General features: G+C 40.0%; 1 protein-coding gene across 2 annotated transcripts in view; it reads left to right on the forward strand.

Moving 5' to 3' along the window:
* The window catches only part of DNM3 (dynamin 3), a 591,315-nt gene that overhangs the window by 561,161 nt on the left and 8,648 nt on the right, over nucleotides 1-21,506 (forward strand). Inside the window, exons 19-20 of one of the 2 annotated variants that reach the window (XM_068541253.1) lie at nucleotides 580-816; nucleotides 5,589-7,635. In XM_068541253.1, coding sequence (XP_068397354.1) covers nucleotides 580-816; nucleotides 5,589-5,625 — 274 coding nt within the window. In that variant the 3' untranslated portion in view covers nucleotides 5,626-7,635. Of the gene's footprint in view, nucleotides 1-579; nucleotides 817-5,588; nucleotides 7,636-21,506 lie in introns of those variants that run through there. The other variant, XM_068541252.1, reaches the window with a different exon arrangement.

Genomic DNA, 21,506 nt, shown 5'->3' on the forward strand with positions numbered 1-21,506 from the left:
GTTTGGAGGAACTAAGGTGATTGGCAGTGGAAAGAATCAGAACATGTGAAATTCCTTAAAAATTTACTGACTTAAATAACTTTGTGTTACACATAATTAAAAAAAAAAAAACCTTTACACTTAAAAAACAAAGCACAATATATCCTTACATTGGAACATTATACAGCCATTAAAAAGAGTAAGTTCTTTAAGTAGTGAAATGAAAACACAGGCCAGTTAATGTGAAGCTTAAAAAAAAATGTTAAGTTGTAGAACGCTGTGTACAAAAAAGCAATGTATGTATATATATATAGAGAGAGAGAGAGAGAGAGAGAGAGAGAGGAAAGGTATTGTAGAATATAGTTAAAAAGGATACCCGGGAAAAGATGTTGGTTGTCTCCACAGAGCAAGGGGGTGGGGGGGGAGGGGAGGGAAACTTTCTTTTCACTATTTACCCTTCTATACCATTTAACATCCCTAACGCGTGTCTGAGTTAGTCAGAAAATACTTTTAAAAAAGCAGTCAGTTATAAAATATTTTTTAAGGATGAATTCCAGCGGAGAGGAGGATGGGCAAACTGCTGTCGGTCTCTGCCCCCAGGTCCCCGCCTCCAAGCCCCACCACCCAGCGGAGGCCGACGCTGAGCGCGCCCCTCCCGCGGCCCACGTCCGGCCGGGGGCCCGCACCCGCCATCCCCTCCCCGGGACCCCACTCGGCGGCGCCTCCTGTGCCCTTCCGGCCTGGCCCGTTGCCTCCTTTCCCCAACAGCAGCGACTCGTTCGGGGCACCTCCACAGGTTCCGTCTCGGCCCACCAGGGCCCCTCCGAGCGTCCCAAGGTGAGTGTTCTGCGCGAGGCCGAAATCAGGGCCACGCTCGTCGGTTCTCTTCTCATAGCCTGACAGACAAAATTGATTTGGAAAAGAAAATGGTAAAGATACTGTCATACACGTTCTCAGCTTTCCCTCCGGGAGGGGGATCATGGGAAGACTGCTGAGCCCGTGACACCATTTAGAAACCAGTATATGGCCTAAACCTCTCCTTTCTCAACTGGCACAAACTAAATGGGACCAAAGAAACCTGGGTCCAGATGAATGACGTTTTGGCAGCTGTTTGTAGAATTTGACGGAGACCTTGGAAATGAAGGAGCCGTGGCTGGGTCGCTGCAAGCTGTGTGCTCCCTAGGTCACTGGGGCATCACCAGCTAAGGCCTGGCCTTCTCTATTACCAGAGGAGTTCTAGAAAACCACTGACTTCAAGGAATATTATCTATCTGCCCTCTGAACTTTGACCCTTAAACCCAATATTATTAACTTTAATGTAGGCTGAGTAAAATTCTGGCTGGTTAATCTGTGATTGTTTTTTAAAAAGCTATGCATAGAAATTTTAACACAGGCATATAATTGCTGTGCGCAGTCACTGATAATATATATAAGATAGAACACTGTACATTTGAATAATACATTTGGCATTTGTAAGCAGATTGTCAGGCTTAACTGTGAAACAAAATAGCTAATAAATAAGTAGAACTTGAAATGTGTATACATATAGTTGAAGCTATATTCTAACCTTCATACATTTATGGTCAATATACTAATTAGAGATTTTGAAAATAGAGGGAATTAGGGTTTTTTCCCTCAACATCAGAAATTTAAAAATGAAAGAAAATAGCCCATACAGAAAGTTAGTTTTTTAGAAGTTCAATTCAGAGGATTAAAATATTTGTATACTCCATGAAGGAAAACCTTACTATGCAGGTACCATAAAAAGAGAAGTGAGTTCTGCCCACCCATGAAGCCTGAGTCACCTCACCCTCTGATTTCAGTACTTACATTTATTTTGATCTTCAGGCTGTTGGGTGTAATGAAGAGAAGAAGGGGCATCTTAACCCACTAAACAAAGGGAAGTGTAGAAGGAATAGAAGGAGATGTGGAATCAGAAGACCTGGTTTGCCACAGGCCTTGGGCCACTCATTTAACTGAGCCAGGAGTTCCTCATCTATGAAATAAAGACATAACAAGGATGTGGCCCAAATCATATGAGATGAGGTATTTGAAAGAGTCTCACAAACTGTAAGGCACTGTGGTTGTTACTGCCATCATGATTTTGGTCCCCATCAAAGAGGATATATGTACTCTCAAACCTATGTATTTTTTTTTTTCTAACCTCAATAGGTTTGGCTTATAATTTATTTGGAACTGAGCTGAATTTCTCATAACAGTAACAACAGCTAGTATTTCTTGAGCCCTCAACGTATGCTAGGCACTGTCCTAAGAGCTTTGCAGGTACATTTTTGTTTAATGCTCACAACAACCCCATGAGATAGGTTATTATCCGTTTTACAGACGAGGCACAGAGGTTAAGCAACTTGCCCAAGGCTGCTCAATCAAGCCCAAATCGAGCTGGGCTTTAATCCCAAGCAGTCTCCTAACCATGTCGGGGTTTCTCCACCTCAGCACTACTGACATTTTTGTTGTGGACGTTGTGCTGTGCGTTTTAGGATGTTCAGCAGCATCCTGGCATCTACCTAGTGGATGTCAGCTGCACTCCCCCAGTTGTGACCACTAAGAATGTCTCTAGACATTGACACTGGGGGTGGGGGGAGGGGCGGGTGGATGCGGGGAGAGGTTAGGGTTAGGGTTGAAAAGGCTTGAGAACCCTCCCCTGGAGAACCACTGCACTGCAGTATTCAAAAGACTGTCCCTTCCATGTAAACAAGCATAAAGGTCAGCACTGAGCTTCACTACACACAAGATTAAATTATTGTTTTAGGAAACTTAAAACTGACTGGGAAAGGGTCTGCCGTTGTGCCAAGAAGGTGTGGAGGCCATTGGCGGGGCTGGGGGGTGGTGGTGGCGGGGGTGTTGAGTGTGGGAAGATGGGAGTCCCATACAGGGGCCTTAAAGTCGGCTATTTTGTCTGTTTAGCTATAAGAAGGAACTAGAGCAACCTGGTGGTGCCTGCCTTCAAGAATGGAAGTGCATGTCTTTGCCTGCTCGCTTGGCTGCTTTACCTCTCGGTTTCAGATAAGCTGGCTTGCCAATACCCTTCAGAGATAACTGTTGAATGCTAAATTGATTTGTTAAGCCAGGTGGAGTCACCCTTGGTATTTCCCAGCTCACACACACACAAGGTAGCCAGCAGGAATCGGGCTCTGGAGCCTCTGCTGGAGAAGGGAAACTGCCAGGTTTCAGGCACCTGCTTTGGGGAATTTATAGGACAGCAGCGTGTTATTCAAAATTTCTGGATTATTCTCAGGTTAGAGCCAGAGTTAACTTGATCTGGCCTTGCAAAGAGTCTCAAAAGTAAAACAGAAATGAGGGTTCAGAGTAAAAGAGGAAAATTGGTGGTTTTTGCTGAGCCTTCCAGTTTCAGCGCCGGTTCAGCGCACTGGGAGGGAAATCCTTGGGGGGACGAGGGGGGGGGTCACCTGAGAGAGAGCAAGAAAGACTTTGTTAGGATCCGTATGCCTATTAAAGTTTAGCTTTAGATGGAGAATTCTGACCACGTAAAGTCTGTTTTTAATAAAAGCCAGGGCAGGAATCCTACCAAATGCAAGCCAGAAATGGGGTTTAAGATTTCAAAAAAAGAAGGAGAGAAAAGGAAAGGGAGACAAAGATAGAAAGAAAGAAAGAAAAAGTTGAGGGAAGCTCTTGTTGAAACTTCACTTTGTTCCATTTATTTATATACTCTCTTTTCCCTCCATGACTTGCCTCCATTTTCTCTATTAAAAACTAAAATAACTCGAAATGCCATTATCCATCATCTCCAGAAAAACAACCCTTAGGTTTCCGAGAAGGAAGTTTAATTTTTTCTCCAGTTTTTTGCTTTCTTAAAGGCCCTTTCTCCCCTTTTACCTGAAACCAGAAACTCATAACGTGACAAGACAGCACAAGCAGTGTCCTGCCGGCTCCCTGTTGGGCTTTAATATTACAAAGGCAAAAACTGAACTTTTAGAGGCAAAAGATTCTGCCACTCAGCGTGTGCCTGCGCATAGTTTTCTTCTGGATAATTTGTGATTTCATTAGCAAGTTGTGATCTTCCCTTTTAAGAGCATAGATTTATTGTAACCCTATTCAGATGTAATGAAAGCACCTGCAATTGTACAGAAACCATGAGTGTTCTGCTTTTTTTAAAAAAATGATTATTATTGTATCTTTCCATTCCAATATAAAGGAAGAGGAAGGAGAGAGGCTGGTCGAGTGGTTTTTGGCCCAGTTTTTCTCAGCTGCTCAAGCTGTTCTGGTTTATGTGCATGCAGACTTTCAGTGAGGGCTAGAAATATTGCACACTGCATGCCTGTTTTAATTAACTCCTCCTGAGCTAGGGGAGCACCTCTATCCCAAAGAGCCTCACCAGCATGGATGCTTCTGCCATTAGAAAGTTAACTGTACACAAATCTGATTTGTGGAACACTTTCTGTTGCCAGAATGTTTGGTGTGTTCCCTCCCCTCTCACCTCTATCAACTTCTCTGAAGCGGCTGAAACCCAGTTGGAAAATCCCAGCCAGTCGTGTCCTTGTTGAGCAACATGATGTTAAACAGACATCAGTACCTCTTTAGGGACCCTATTCTCTTACTTGAAGATTCTAATCTTCACCAAACACTAACTTTAGGGCTGATGTAGCTATTTTCGGTTACAGCTTCTTAAAATTAGCTAATTGGGAATCACAGCCTTTGACATTAACAGAACAAATTAACTGAATCAGAGTGTGTTTTTCCTGGCAACAGCCCGACTCTGGCATTATTTCACTCATTTGTCTTCTCCCCTTTCCTTGGACTAGGCTATTTTGCAACGGTCAAAAGGGGATAAGGGTGGGAGGAAGGGTCTCTATCCAAGGAAAAGCAAACTTCATTTACCTCATCATCCAGTCTTCTATTTAAAAAAAAATTTTTTTCTGAAAAATAGAAGTCCTTTCTTTTAACCAGCCCTGTCACCAAGTCTGATGGTGTCTTTTAAAAATGACAAAAGTGAATCAGAGGAAAGGACTTAGCTTTTACTCCAGCTCATTCACATGACAGAAACACAGCATGGAAACCAAGAAATGCTCCACAGAAAGAGTCTCTGGTGAGGCCCATGGTGAAACTGGGGTCCCTGCACTGCAGAGACAGCCCTGGAATAGCATCAAGGTTATCCCAGGGCCTCCCACTTATGCTCCTTCCATGACTTATAAAGTTTCCCTGACTTGACATGCACACTTTGAGAGTCTCATCACAGCCCCACATTCTCAGTAATTTACTACTCAGCCAACCATGGCAAAAGGTACATCAGTTTCTCTACATGAAGAGACAATCCACGCACTCATGTTCTTTTCTTTACAGAGGTAAAAGCCATTTGGTTCTCTTTACAATTTAGTTTAATCTGGTTGTAAATGTTTGACCCTGATGCTCTTCTGTACCATATCTCTTTTACGTATTTTATATGTTGATTTAATTGGCAGCTAACACAGAATCCCTTTCACCTAGGGATAAGGTCTCTCTGTTTTGTTTTGTTTTGTTTTGTTGTGTTTCGTTTTGTTTCGTTTTGTTTTGTTTTCAGCCAGTCCCCCGAATTTTGAGTAAGAGCAAACCCATGATTCTTATGAGTGTGTCTTTGCATCCCTAATATCAAGGTTTGGTGCCATGAAGGATGAAGCTGCCGAGCCTTGAAGTTGTGGGCTCAGGGTTCACGGACAGTTAAGCGACTTGTGGGACTAGCCTGTCTGACTCCCCAGCAGTCGTGTACTGGAAACACCCTGACTTACTTCCTCCTCAACAGCCCTCTAAAAGTACGACTTCTTTTAGCAGCTGAGTGTCTTTGGACAAGTGATGAATTCATCTTGTGATTTCTGATTTCAGCCATGAGCTTTCTATTTTCCTCGACATCCTTCTCCTTTAAAGAACAAACAAATAAAAATATGATTAGGTGTTCTGATTTTTCAGGGAACAGTTTTTATATTTAGCAACTGGATTTGAAAGTCAAGCAAGGGTTTTTACAAAGTATAATTGCTGAGAATAGAAACAACTTTGAGGCGGTCTTTCTGATTCTTAATATTTAAGGCATCTCATGAGGCTACTATGTAACAAAATTAGTTACAGAAATCCCAAATGTAATTAATAATTTGTTGCAGGTTTAACATGAGTTGTCACGATGCTTAACATATTGTAATGAAAATGGGAATTTGGCCACAAGCTGCTCACTGAAGAAAAACGTGCAATTTAATCTGAGCCCCACAATTAGATATTTCATCAAAATCATTCAAATGCCACAGTGATTCTGGTTGTAACATAATAATTCACTGAAGTGAATCAATGGTTAATGTCAAAGGTTTTCATTCTTCAGGTCTTGGTTTCATTCTGGTTCAAGTGGAAGTAAAATTAGCCTGGTGGTTTCCTTCTTGGGTATAGCAAACTTGAGTCTACTTTACACAAACATCTCCATCCCGCCACAGTCCACAATGACTGGCAGTCTGTTTAGGCAGGGCCCAGGAGTTTGGGAGCTTTGCAGATGTGTCAAGGTAGATTTCAGATTGCCTTTCAGTTTTCAATGTGCCCCTTATCTTACTTTTCCAGACATCTGATGGTGCGGGAGGGTACAAGAACACGGAAAGTAAGAAAGGATCTACATGAGGCAAAGTACAAACAGCAGAAAGGCAGACAGGCAGCAGGGCAGTAAATATAACAATATACCATATACCATACCAGCCCCGTGCTAACTGGCATTGAGTTCAGGGAACAACTGCTTCCATGTCCCACGACCAATAATAGCAAATAGCTCTGTCATTGTTCTCGTTTGGCGCTCTAAATTGCTAAGTTTCAACGGTGTAGGGAAAGCCTTTCTGAGTTTCAGGGTACCTAATCCTGCCCCTGGTTTCGCCTGATTGAGGAAGACAGCCAAGACGGGAGTCTGGCACAAGAGCCACTGACCAGTGAAAAACGCACAGCCAATAATTATTATTCTTCCTGTAGCCGGTCAGCAGCAAACTGTCACCAGTTGGAGTCTGCTGAATGTTCCTATATACGAGTTGATGTCAGCTCAGAGAAAAGAATTCTGCCCAGTGTAAGCAGACCCACAGTCTTGCAGACGCACACAAGCTAGTACTTCTGTTTCATCACTGCCCTCTTTTGTCTCCCTCACTGTAAGAAAAGAATGATTTTACAGGGAAAATCTTCATTTTCAGGCAGTTGTGGTCAGATGGCATGTTTTTCAATGACTTGAGAGATTCGTGGCACAACATGATCCATGGCTCTTTCACCTCTAAATTTTATATAAGCAGCAAACTCCAAGAATGAGCTGCTGGACACCTCTTCCTCCCTGTGACTTATCAGCTACGAGGAAAAATTAGAAGTGAAATTTAGCTTACTAGAGCTGCTTTAGCCGATAAATAGCCAGGAAATTAAACATGAAAATGTAAATGCTGCATCTTTCACTCAGAATGTGCTTTACATGCCTCCCTCCAGCAGAATGAGAAAGGAGTTGAGGATTTAACTGAGGGTTTGATGGCTTTTGTCTGCTTGTCATAACTTTGTTGCTGCTTAAACATGGAATTTTTAAATGCCCAATGTTAAAACCTTTAGCTTACTCTAGCCAATGTATTGTAACCGTTGTCTAGGGGAACCTCTGAATCTAAACACATATTTACACCCTTTAGTTGCCAAATGAAATCCACCTGGCTTACCAAATGCTGTTTCCAAAAGAATATTACACTTCTGGTCTGGCCAGTATTTTTAAATGCAGGGGATGGGGGGCGGGGTGTTGGAAATGCATTGGGTTTGCAAGAGTCTGCATGTGTACTGATGCCGCACTACCGGTATTTAGGTGAAGTTTAGATCGTATGGCAACTCTGACCAGAAATACAATTCCTACAGAGGCCAAAGTCCAAAGCCACAAGGAACTGAGGCAGCCTCAGCATGGCACAGTACTTTCTTTTCTTTCTGGCTACTTTTCAGGCATCAGAGCCACATGATAGGCAAACCTGCAAATAACAAGTGCTCTAATTTCTGAAATTATTTTTTAACCATTCCCATAAACACCAGGAAATGTCCACTCCTGTTTTCCAGTCAAAATTATCTGCTCACGTGAATTGTAGAAAGAACACATTCCGTCCAAGGATCAGGAAAAAAATCCTTAATCAAAATGGCAAACAGCAAAATTCTCAATCATTCATGGTCAATGACAAGGCCAGGCCTTCTTGATTTTAATTGCTCAGACACGTGGAGAATTCCAGATCTTTATGAAGTCAACATTTTCCCCCATTGGGATTAGTTTAAACACTGAAAAACAGGATAATACTGTTCTTGCTGCTATTATGGGAACCCAGTAAATATGCAAGTTAATACAAAATTTAGAAACATGCTTCATCCCTTTCCTATTTTTTTTGTTTGTTTTGTTTTGTTTTTGTAGAAAGGCTAATGAACCAACTGAGACAGAGAATAAGCTAAAGACTAGATAACCACCAGCTAGATATACCACCACAAGTGAATCCCCAAGCTTCTATGGCAATGCTGAAAACCAAGAGAAAGGAGACCTCAGGTGGCTTTGAATATGATTTGGAAAATAATCTTATTTTACAATCAAATATACCAGTTGCCTCCACCGTGTAAATACTACCTGTATTAGGTTTCAGATTTTCATGATCAGCCTTATCTAAATTTCATTATATTTTGCATTCATCTAGAATGAGACCTTTTATGAGAGGAGGAGATAGGAAAGCCTTTTTAAAGGTATTTTGAAGCCCGAGAACCTAAAATGGAATTATTCCACTTGGGAATGGATAATTATGTAAGATATATTCTGTACCACGTGTATTTTTTTAACTTTATATTAGGATTACTCTCAAAGCCAGTTTTAAAAGTGAATCAAGTTTTCCCCTCAAATAAATCTCCTCCTAGTCTCGTGTTCAAGGGTCTCCGCCAGAAAGTCTGCACACTGCTTTGCCTTTAGACCACCATTCATGGAGGAAAGCTATAAAAACTGAGGAAAACGTCTACTTATTTTTAAAACAACTAGAATTTCTTCTTGCTTCTTAGTAGTATTGGAAAATATTTTAATAACTAAAATAATAAAACTTCATGTGAGGCCAATTCTACATTAATTATTGCCTCTTGGGGTGGAAAATTAAGGAAACATGAGTAAATGTGTTAACTAGAGAAACCACTGCAGTAATTTCCCTGCACGTATCTGGGTCTAAGGTCACAATAAAATCCATACTGTACATAGCCCTTGAAAGAAAGCAAACTCACAGTTTTAGCTCTAACAATAGTAGTATCAGAACACTCAGGACTGAAATTAATGGACCATAAAAATCCCTGTGATTCATCAGTAGAATTTGATTAACCTACTTAAATGCTCTACAGTTCAGTTTAGGGATCTGTAATGAGGGTTGTTGATATGATTGCTTGATTTGTTTTAATATTTCAAACACTCTACCCCATTACCATCTTAATACTCGAAAACTAATGAGTATTTGAAAACTCATTTTAAAGCACCGTATCTTTGAATAAACATGTTGAAATCGTGTTTCTTGCTTTTGCTTAAAACTTTGGTGTGTGATTGATGCCACCTTGTAGATTTCCCTCTTTTTTTTTTTTTTTTTTTACTGTACTCGCCTCCTTCCACCCGGGACCTTTTCTATTTGATACATAGTGTTTATCCAGTCTTCTAGGTGTCCGAACAACACATGGGGCACTCATACCAATGACCATTGTTACTGTGTTGTTCCCTTCCCTGTAGAGCAAGAAATTTCAGCAAAATATTCTTGACAGTCACAAGGGATCTTTGCAATTTACAAATACTTTCACAGTCTCCAGAGACTCTTCAGGTTTCTGTCAAAATGATGCCATTTTTATCATTAGAGTTAACTTTTCTGTTTTTGTCTATAGATTTCATACCACTTATTAAAGTGCATTTTGAGGTACAAAAATATGAAGCTAGAATAAGGAAGGTAGCACTGAACGTTGTCTCCAGTCCAGAAAGCAATGTTAAATCCGGAAGGCAAGGTCTTAGGACGTTTCTCTTTACTGCATTCTCACTGCACTCCTGCATTGTACCCCAGTCCTTCTGATTCCCCTTGTCTGTCAGTTGGGCCCTACACCCAGTTATACAGGACAGTCTTCCTTTGGTTGCTTCTGTCTGACACCTGCCTTCTAGCTGTGTTTGGCAGGCCAGCAGGATGAGGTAATAATCAGAAGAAAATGTTCTGGTTCTTTGGCCTCATCCATGTACAACATTATTCAAAACAGTTTTCTGTGAGTGAGAATAGAGTTGCTTTGAGGTCCCTTGGTCTAACATTCTGTGGGGATGTGGAGGAACAAAACTGTAAACTTTTTTGATCCCTTCTAGAGTAGTGGAAATATAAATTATACCTGCCTTTGTCCATCCTCTCAGTGATGTTTACAGACAGATATATGTAGAAATGAGAGCCTTTCATTTGTAAACGTTCTGGCTTTACTCTCTCCCAGTCCAGCCATCTTCTTAAGCACAGCTCCCATGGTCGTTACAGTAGTGTTTTCCTAAAAGCATATTTTGGGAACTATTTCTCCAAGATGATGGCAGTTTTTGTAAGACAGATGCCTAAAAGACATATGGTTTTCATAGATTTTTCCGTCTAGACTAGCTTTATTTAGTGACTTTTGGTCTGAATTGGTCTAGTTAAGTTTTCTGTAGGAGCTTATATAAAATTTTTAAATGTGGGCATACCACTAAGGTGTAAAACAAAAAGTTTGACTTCTTGTTGGCGAGCGATTAAAAGGGATTGGTTGAAACTTTCCTTCAGGTTAAGTAATTCTGATCGTACTGTACGCCCACTCATCCATTCCTCTCCCACAACACTGTCCAAAATGGAAAGGCTTACCCTAAAAATCCGGTAACTGTTAAATTCATATACTTCTCACTGTTTTCCTGAGTAAATTCTTTGTATTCCAGTTGATGTATGTGAGTGTGTTAGAAAGCTCTAATTCTTTCTGCAGACTCCTTACGTGGCCCAGGGGACATATGATTCCTTGCCCTTTTAGCACCAGTTTTTACAAACACAGCATTTCCCTCATTTTAAAAAAACACCCAACAAGCCACTGAGTAAAGGGGACGAACATACAGGAGTTTTCGTAGTGCCTTCAGACACCAATGAAAATTACATTTTAAAATGCGGTTTTTGAGCCGGCATCAAAGACTCATTTAGCAACAATATGACACTTCAAGAGAAAAAGAATAACTTCTAGACTTGCCCAGAAAGCAGCCTTTCGCTCCCTCTTTTGTAAGAGCTAACACCGCAGGTCCGTTCCCAGTTTAACTGCATCAGAACGAGGAGACTCGTGGAAGGGAGAAAATGTGGGCCGTTCTCTCTCCACCAGTATCATCACTTGGCTTCGCACTAAGCATTTAATTGGACTCGGTCACATATTTGTTCACTGACATGGCAGCTTGCAAGGCACACCGCCTCTCTGTTTTTCTGTTTGCTTTCAACTTTTTTGTTTTTAAAATTTGAACTCTAAGGCATGTTAGAGCTCCTCCTGCTGGAATTTTTTTTTTTAATCACTGGGATTCTAATTAGTAAACGGTAACTCGTCTCCATTTTTTCCACTCGGACTGATATGAGTGACCGGAAAAATACCACGTGGTGCATTTAAAACTGGCCTTTTAGTTCACCGGGTATCACAGGTCAGGCAGAAATGAAACGCTGGCACAACGTAAATCTTCTGTAAGTCCTCAAATTCCCTGTGCTCAGTTTTCTCTTGTTCTTGTTCTTACAAAAATAAGAGGAATTGGAAAGTTAACTTTTGCATCAGTATTCCTAATTACGTATTTACCCTCTTTGAGATAAGGCCCCAAGTCAGATACCATGCCCGAAAGCTTCTTGCTCTCTATCAGAAAGGGGCGAAAGGTCTTTTCCACCTTTCCAAAGCAGAGATGAATTTTACACTTTCTTATAGAGATCCAGTGTTGCCTTTTCCCTCCCCATCCTTGCTTGTTTTGCTTCTTCTCCCTGACTTGAGATGACAAAGGAATGTGCATCTCAGAAGTAGAAGTTTGCCTCTCCCAGTAGCTAGTTCTTAGCACCTCCTTCCCAACTTCTCCTCCTTCCCCCAAATGTCTGAGTTGGCCAACCCCTTCCCCTGGTGCCTGGGGTGGGAGTGAGGGGAAGGGCAGGGAGAAGAGGACAGAAGAAGATGAAGAGGGTTAGAAATAGTTTTACCCCAGCTACCATCAATGGGAGTAGGTTTCTACATACAGCATGTAAGTTCTTAGATCTCTTTGGGCATTTCTTGAAAAAGAGAGAGAGGGAGAGAGAAGGGAGGAAGGGAAGGAGGGAGAGAGAGAGAGAGAGAGAGAAAGTCCTCCGAGGGGACACTGCCTAACTTCATTCAATAGCCATGTGCGTGTAAATCTCTTTAAAAACCACATCCTCTCTCTCTATGTAGTTTTCTCATCACTATATTCCTCTTAACCGTCTGCTTCTTTGCATACCTTTTAGTCTTTTTCTCTACCCAACTTATCTGTCGTCAGTGATACAGTACAGAGGCTAAAATATAAAAATTAATCTCAGAAGTAATGCTTTTTAGGAATCATATTTTAAAACAACTAAAAGCCCTCCAGAAGTTATTTGTTTTATGAATTAGGACTTGGAGCAAAACAAGCAATTTTGCCACTTGTGCTAAAGAATAAGATAATACTTGATTTCTCAAACTGACAGTACTTTTTCTAGCTTTTTTTCCCTTCATACATACTATCTCCTGTTCCTGGAATGCCAGTCCCCTCCACTTGTTTTGTTTTCTTCAAGTCCTTCCAACCCTCCAACCTCTTTCCATCCCCAGGCTAAGACTCCAGGTGTCCCTGAAACTCTTGAGGCATAATCCTGCCGTAGCACTTACCCAACTGTGGACACTGTTTACTTGTCTCTCTTCCCAGCTCAAGTAGAAACTCCTGGGCAGCGACTGTCTTTATTTCTGTACGTCTAACTCTTAATACAGCACCTAGCACATAAACAGGGCTTATTGAGGTAATGAAAGAAAACAAAATGTGTTGATGTTTGGTGTTTAATCAAAGTTTATTTTTAGAATTAGCCCAATATTTAGTGTATTTTAAGAAGCAATTTAAACACGCTTTCTCTCTTGTTCTGTTTTGTTGAAAAACCTTGCCTGGCTAATTCTTTTTACAGCTCATAAACTGAGCAGATTTAATGTGGGCAAATCATCCCTTAAGCTGCCTTTTTGCTGCAGCCACAGAAGTGGGTTTATCAGTACCATCCTTACGGGTGAAATCCAAGTCAGATATGTAAAATAAAGTAAGGAAAGTGTGGCAAGGTAGGTTATATTAGCACTTATCTCAGAGACTAAGTTATACTGTATATTATATGTTTGCATCATCAAATAAAAACTGTGGACTGTTTTTCTCCTTATGTTCTTATTTCAAAGTCTATCGATTGATTCATACTTTCCCAATAGCATACATTATAAAATCGTGGGTTCATTTTCACAGGGGAAAGAAATGCTGGCTCTAAAATGTAGCAAGAATCATATTAGAGAATTTTTTGAATCCTTTAAATGGACTCCAAGTTCTCTGTTCTTTCCAACATCTACTGTAAACTATTCTTGGACAGTATCGGCTTACTCTGTTACTAAAGCTAAAAGGCCAAAAATATGCGGGATAGCATCCTATAGTATTTTTGATAATAAATTACAAAATATTATCTTCCATGTGGACAAATCATGACTGTTTATAGCATTTTTCTGAACTTATTAGCCTTAGATTTTTTAGACGTGTAAAACCTGTTTTTTGAATAAATGCTCAAATCAAGAAGCAAAGCACAACACAATGCTGAAATTTAAAATGCTGTGTCCCATAATCTGTTCTCTTAGAGCAGACATTAGCAAGAGGAAGTCCTGGGTCATAGTTGCCTTTCCATTTCACCGGCAGGTGTGCTCCTGTCTGATTTATCCTTGGGGATGTTCACTCATTCATGTTCTTGAACTTCTGGTTGGGACACTGCCCCCTGCAGGTGCTGTGGAAGGCTGAGGCAGGGTAAGGAGTAATCTCAGGTTTTAGGAAAGTTTATAACGTTGTTCAGATGCCTTAAACTTTGAAAAATGGTGCAAGGATTAAGTAATTCAAGAGAGTCGTGGAGAAGCGAGGCGTTTCAGTTCCTGGGAAGGGGATAACTATGGGCATCTCCCAACTCAACTGATTCTGACGCCACCAGAGCCATTTTTGCCTGGAGCCACTCTAGAGCTGAATGCAGCGGAGTGCACTGTGGGAGGCGCTCTTCACAATTTTAGAAAACTCAGAAGCAGTTTTTGCTTTTGTTCTCTTTTGTTTTCTAAGAAATTCGTCCAATGTAGCCCTCAAAAAGGAGGTGCCTTACCTCTTGTGCTTAGGTAGAGAAAACCCTTCATTTTTTTTTTTTTTGATCTGTTTCATCTATAAGATTAAAAAGTTGTGCAAGTTGGTATTAGATTCTCATGGCTCCTAGAAACCTGAGATGTATAACTCTCTCATGATCCTAAATGCAATTATCTGTAAATTAAATTTTGAGACAGTTATATCTTAAAGCTGCACCTATATCTAATAAGTAGAACTTACGGTATAAATGAAGCCTATTGCATATCCTTTTTTTATGCAAATAACTATCCTCTTAGGCAGATAGCATTCCTCTAGAAGTATCAATCTTTGAATATTTTTTTGAGGGTGTTCCTTTTTTTTTTTTTTTTAATTTGGGTCCACCTAGCTAACTAGGTTGGATTTCAATCATACCCTCTCCAAAGATGAGAGTTTGGAATGCATGGTTAGATGTGCTTAGTTTCTATACCTACTGCCATTTTCATGAGCAAATACAAGCTTCCCTAAACAAGTAGTTATTCTTCTGGTGATGACTAACAAGAAAACTACCGTAGCATAATATCTTTGTCTTTATAAAATAAACCTAAAACTGACCCATGCTTGAGTCTAATTTCCAAAGGTATCAAAGTTATTTCTACAACCATTTCTTCATCTTTCTTAAGATCTTTTTCCAGCACTTTCTCTTTTTGCTTTTACTTTATCTGGCAAGTGAAATGAATTGCTAATGAAGCAAGGACAACATCATTTATTATGTCTTAGAACAGTTTTCAAAGCACAATCCCAGGACCAGCAGCATCAGTATAATCTGGGAACTTGCTAGAAATATCTCACCCCTTTAAAAATTCCGTGTGGGACCTAGAAACCGGTGTTTTAACAAGTCCTCTGGGGAATTCTGAGGCACTGTCCAGTTTGAGGACCATAGCCTTAGAACATGCCAACGTAGCTGCCCAATAGAAAGAATCCTGGCCTGGGAGTCATGATATCTTGTTTTAAGCACAGGAAAGGACAGAGCCTGAGCTACATAGACCCAGTCTGGCTCACATACTTGCCAGACAGATAAATCCCACTTCCCATCTTGAAGAGGAATAAGGGCAGGGGCAGAAAGACCAAGCCATTTCAGTAATCAGTGTTATGCTGATTACCAGGAAGCAGGGAGCTAGAGGAAAGGTAGCTTCCATCCTCACCCCCATGCTGATGCACCCCTGTTCAGATTGTCTCTCATCATGAATACCTAGAACCAGTTAACCCAAAGAAGAGCAGATGAAAATTTAGTTCTTCCATTCTTAGAAGAGAATTGAACAAGACAATAAGACAGCTGATGCATTCTTCTCTCTTATCAGTGTAGACAGTTTCTCCCCCACCATGCCTCCCACCCCAAGTGACCGTTTGACTTTCTTACAAAATTTGTCATTGTCCTTTAAAATACTGCAAACGGTCCATCCCTGCAGCTACAAATGCAACTTCAAGTATTACATCTTTCCCTTTGACTTGGAAGCAGAAACACAGCTTTTCTATTGTAACCATAAACCGCCCACACACAACACAGTGTTTCAATAAACACTAAGTGATGCAAGATGCTCCACTGCAATGTAATGGGTAACTTGATGAAGCCCATCACTGCACAAAGTAACAGAGGAAAATTTGGTACAAAACAAATAACTCTGCTTGGCCCGAAACAAACTGTCTTATGAGGTGAATGTCTTTGGAAACTCTTTGAATGGTTAGGAACTAGACCAATGAAATGAACCTTAACAGTAAACCTTAAATGTTTTTCTGGTGTTGAAGTTGGCAAACATCTTAGCATTACTTATTAAGAAAATTCACACTGAACAACTTAATGCTTCTCTTGAATTGCTTTCTTTAGAGATTATTGGGGGGTTATTGTTTTAGAAATAAGATGATGCTCATTTCTTCCAGTAGGGTTGACAGACTCTTTTTTTTTTTTATAAGTAAAATTATTTTATATATAAATAGTGAAGAAGTTAGTAATCATAAGCTTTCATAATCTATGACACTGACACATTAAAAAAACAAAAACAAAAAAAACACCAAAACACTGTAATCGTTACTTAAACATTCTAAGACCGAGACAGTGAAGCACTGGAACACACTTTTTAGGGTTTTTTTTTTTTTTTCCCTGCAATAATGGCCAATTATGCTATTGTAATTACCTAACCAAGCTATTGTAATTACCATCAGTCAAGGGTTGACAGACTCTAGGAATTTTAATTACTCAGTACATATATGGGTTACTTTAACCTGAAACCAAGCATATTTTAAAGATGTTATAATTGTTTTAAGAGAACATGATGGAAATTTTATCTTTCTTTTTTTTTTAATCATTAATTCACCACACAGGTGTGCAATGCCTTGTCAATGCCTTAGGGACTCCGTTAAAGTGCTCATAATAGGGGGGCTTCCCTGGTGGCGCAGCGGTTGGGAGTCCGCCTGCCAACGCAGGGGACGCGGGTTCCGGCCCTGGTCCGGGAAGATCCCACGTGCTGCGGAGCAACTGCGCCCGTGCGCCAGAACTGCTGAGCCTGCGCTCTGCGGCCCGCGCGCGCGCGCCTGGTGCCTGAGCTCTGCAGCGGGGCGGAGGGCGCTGCCGCGGTGAGAGGCCCGCGCACCGAAGCGGGGAGTGGCCCCTGCTCGCCGAAGCTAGGGAGAGACCGCTCGCAGCAACGAGGACCCAACGCTGCCAAAAATAAATAAATTTATTTTTTTTAAAAAGTGCTCATAATACATAGGTTCTCCTGATTTATTTATTTGAAAAAAAATATTATGAGCCAAAGGCGACGCTGAGTTCTGGGATACAGTGGTAAACAAGACAAAAGACCTGGCACGTAGCAGAAAGTTATATTTTTCTGGTCTCCTGCCTTGCCTTCTATGTGCAGTTGCCCATTACCGTGGACCTTGTTGTGTCCCATCAGCATGGTCCAAAGATTGGGGTGGAGATTAATGAGAAGTTTCTGTTCCATCAGAGTATTTCAGTCTTTCTATTCTCTGTCTCCATCAGTGAACTCCTCCATTCCACCTCATCACTTAATTTCTAGTTTCTTTAACCCCATTATAGACCTTCATTCTCTTATGACTTCCACATTTTATGTGCCACAGTTAAAATCATATTTGCCCCTGCTTTGACCACATTATTGTATTTTCAAGCTCTGAGAATATATTCTCAGAGTCTGACTTACAAAATTTTGCCTCAATTTTTCCACTTAAATGGGGTGCCATAGTAAAACCACTTGCATACTTCTCTTATCCCATTCATCTTCCACTATGAATAGGTTTTGAGTTTTTAAAAATCATGCAACATAATACAGTCCACATAGTACATGCTCAATAAATAATACATGCAATGCGTAACTGGAAAGCATGTTATAGATCACCTAGTCTGAGTCTCCTGTGTCATAGATGAGAAAACTGAGGCTTAGAGAAGTTTAGTGATTAATGATTATACATACTGGCAATTGGAGCTGAAATCCACATCCTTTGACTTCTGTGTAAACTTGCTGCCTCAAATATAAACCTCTGACAAATGCCTCAAAAGATTGTATTTCTGGCCTCATTGGACCCGCTCACCTTGACCTGGTCTGTACTCTAACCTGGCTAAACATCCTTGTATAGGTACTTTTCAGTCATTCGTTTGTTTGTCTACTATTTAATAAATATTTATTCACTGCCTTCTAATCACATTATACAATGATGAATATATGTAATAAATACAGAATATGTGGTCTCTGCACTCAAGAAATTTGCAATCTGTTGGAGGACACAGGCAATAATCTAGTAAATAAATACATAATGGCAAGCAGAGTTAAGTGCTATGAAATACATAAAACTATGAAGCCATGAGGAGTGGTGGTTGGAAACTATAGGATGGTCAGGAAGTGCTGAGGAATGACATTTAAGCCAAGAACAAAAGGATCAGAAGAGAACTCAGTTTGCATTCCTTTCTCTCTTGGCTACAACCCTTGGTCAAAGCTATCACATATGCATGAAACAATTTCCAACCCACCATGCCACACTGTGCTCTGCCCCTCACTGCGTTTGTCGTTTAAGATCCACTTTTTTCAAATAAAATCCCCTAATTAAGTCCATCCCATTATTAAGCCTCTGGTAGAGTTTCCCTTTTTCAAGTTCAAATTCTGGCCAACTCTCTTGCCCCTCCTGTAACTGCTTAAATGCTAAGAATATATTTCTATAGGTTATGTGACTAATTGTCAAACTCCCTGAGGAAGAGCCTGTGATTTACTATTTATTCCAAACATCTGCTGAACAACTGAGCAGTCAAATACCCTGTAGGTAGAGTTTCCAAGAGTCTAAATCCTACATGCCATTGTAGCTTCTTTTTTTTTTTTTTTTTTTTTTGCAAGAGCAATGATTTACTAAAAAAAACAAAAAAACCCTAACCCTCTTAATATAATGTAAAGATCAATGGTTATCACAAGTATTCATACGTTGTTTCTTTCTTCTAGGAGTAACTTTCATTTATTCATTTTGTCAAACATTCAGTGGCTGAATGACAAGCCCTGAGCTAGACACCACAAGAAAATGAAGATGAGTAAGACACAGCCCATTTCTAATCAGTCGCAATAAGCATATAAACCTAATTCTAGAAATATGTTGAGATTCTACAGAAGCATCAAGATAGGGAAAGGTAGGTCAGAGAAGACTTCACCAAGGTGAGTCTTGTGGGAGGAATAGCAGGTTCCAACAGATAAACAAAAGAACATTGAGAACATAATTGAAGGCAACACCCTGCTGAACACTCTATGAAACAACTCAAGTGGACATGACCTCTGGCCTCTGGAAACGTCACATCAAAGGAGAAAATGATGTAGGTTCAAATCCAGGACATAAGTTAAACAAATATGGCCATTTCAAATGAAAATGAGCAGTATGCTAGTGAAAGCGCAGGTGTTCTTGCATGGTCATAAGTGAAAAGGAAATTATAGGAGGATTTTTCTCAGCAGGAAATTGCCGAAACATTTCAGGTGGTCATGGTAGCAGGTAGCCTTTCTGCAGGAAAAGGACTGACTTGTTTACTCAAATTAAAGAGCTAGTAGGGATTGGTTTAGTTTCATAACTGTGCCTATAAAGTATCTCTAATTACACTTTCAAAAACTGAGCGCCTGCTTAGTAATGAGACTTAGTATAAGAGGTTAAACTGGAATGCACCTTCCCAAGGAAACCTTTCGTCTAAAGCCTCCTGGACATTTTTCAAGTACAGGAGGCAAAAGAAACTCTACTAAGATCTATGAGTTTGTGCTTAAGTGGTCAGTATTTGTACCATTAATCAACAATATCTCTTTTGCTTTGATCTTTCCTTGACCATCTAATTTTATCTTATAGCTCTGTAATTTTTTAACATTTCATAACCATTTTCTTTAACTTTTCTAACTTCACTCCTTCATCCTGAGAAAAAATATTTGATTTGATCAATTTAGTGTGTCCAATACAGAAGAAAATTTCATGACATGACTGTAATTCCAGAAGGGTTCTTTCTGAAAAAAATCAATGGGAGAGTTTTATCAAGAAGAAAGGTTTCAATTTGCAGAATTTGTTGAATTTTGTTGGCTATAAACATTACTCTCCAAGATATGACATATAAAGTCAAGTACACACCCAAAAAAGCTTATTAATACATTTAGGAAATAAATGTTTGGGTTCAGGGAAGAAAGAGTATTAGTTGGTACAGCTGAGATTCTCAGATATAGTAATATTTCGTTATCTGGAGTTTATTCAGCAACCTCAGCTATTAGAAACACCATTACCAACCAGAAAGTGAGCAATACTGCTGCTAAGAATAAAACTTTTAGGACTCAGGCGCTCACCCTGAGCCTGTTTACACTTATTGTGGAGAACTCTAAAAGCCTTAATCTTTCTGACTTTCTACTGCCTAGCAAATTAGAAGTAAAATACAGAATAAATTGGAGAAAGCTACTGCTAAAGACAATGAGAAGTGATAATCAACATGCAGACAGGGAGAAAAAATAGGAAGAATATTACTTAAAGGGAAATAAAAATTCAAACCCCATCAGTCTCTGAGGCCTAAATACCTTATTAGTTCCTGGAGTGGGCATAACATAGTACGCTTCATACTCTGTTGACTGAGAAATATGCCGTGTATTTCAGATGGCTTTTAAATGACTTAATATTTTTATTAGTATTGGGAGGGACGACTTCAGTTTTTAGCAAGATTTGTATATGAAAAAATACCTCATTTAAAAAAAAAAATGCTAGGTGAATGAAAGGTGACAGTATTAAATTATTACAAATGGCAGCCACTCCTGCTGACCTGTCTGTGCATGAGCATGTGCGTGACGGCTCTTTCTCAGTGTCTTTGGGATAACCTTCTGCTAGATATTCTACTTGTGTCTTTACCTGTCTCTTTCTCTCTTTCTAGCCGGAGACCACCCCCATCACCAACTCGTCCCACTATAATCCGTCCACTAGAATCCTCCCTGTTAGACTAAACGAAGTGTCTGGCATGGCAATTAATTACTAATGAATTATGCGAAAGCAAAATATTTGATAACCGTTGCAGTAAATCATGAGTAGTCGCATGTGTGGACATCAGTAGGCAAGTAACCAGTTTTACTAATGCATTCATCACTCACCTTCATTGCTCATGATATGTCAAACTTTTGGGGTTTGACTCTTGAAAACTGCTGACTCCTTGAGGCTTTATATGTTGTATCAACCAAAGTAGATTGTATAGCAGCCCGCTACTTTGTGGACCATTGGCCTACCCTGGCATATATTTGGAATTGCTTTGACAACTTTCCCAGGTTACCTACCAGATAGCCCATTCAATATAATTCTTAAGAGATAAGAGATGGTGGGCTTAGACCTAAATGATACATATTTATTTTCCCACATTCTGTTTTGACTGATGGAAATTATGTTGTCCATTATACATGTTTCCGCCTACTCCGTGATTACCTATTTAGATCCTCTCTCCTTCCTCTTTATTTCATAAAACTGCTAAGAAGCGATTTTTTTAAAATTAGGATTCCTTAAAAATAAAACTTTTCCAGAAGCATGAGGTAGTTTGCCAAGGAAAAGTTAATGCATTGCTTGCTCTAGAGGGCTTCTCATGGCAATGTGTTTTGCTTCAAGGTAGAAGCATATTCAACAGTGAATTAAAGCTTGTTTTTTGGTAGTCAGTCAGTAAATTGGGCTAGTTTCAGAGTTCAAGGAAGAAGCAAAATAT

The sequence above is a fragment of the Eschrichtius robustus genome, chromosome 3, assembly GCF_028021215.1.
Source record: "Eschrichtius robustus isolate mEscRob2 chromosome 3, mEscRob2.pri, whole genome shotgun sequence".
In the NCBI taxonomy this organism is placed as follows: domain Eukaryota; kingdom Metazoa; phylum Chordata; class Mammalia; order Artiodactyla; family Eschrichtiidae; genus Eschrichtius; species Eschrichtius robustus.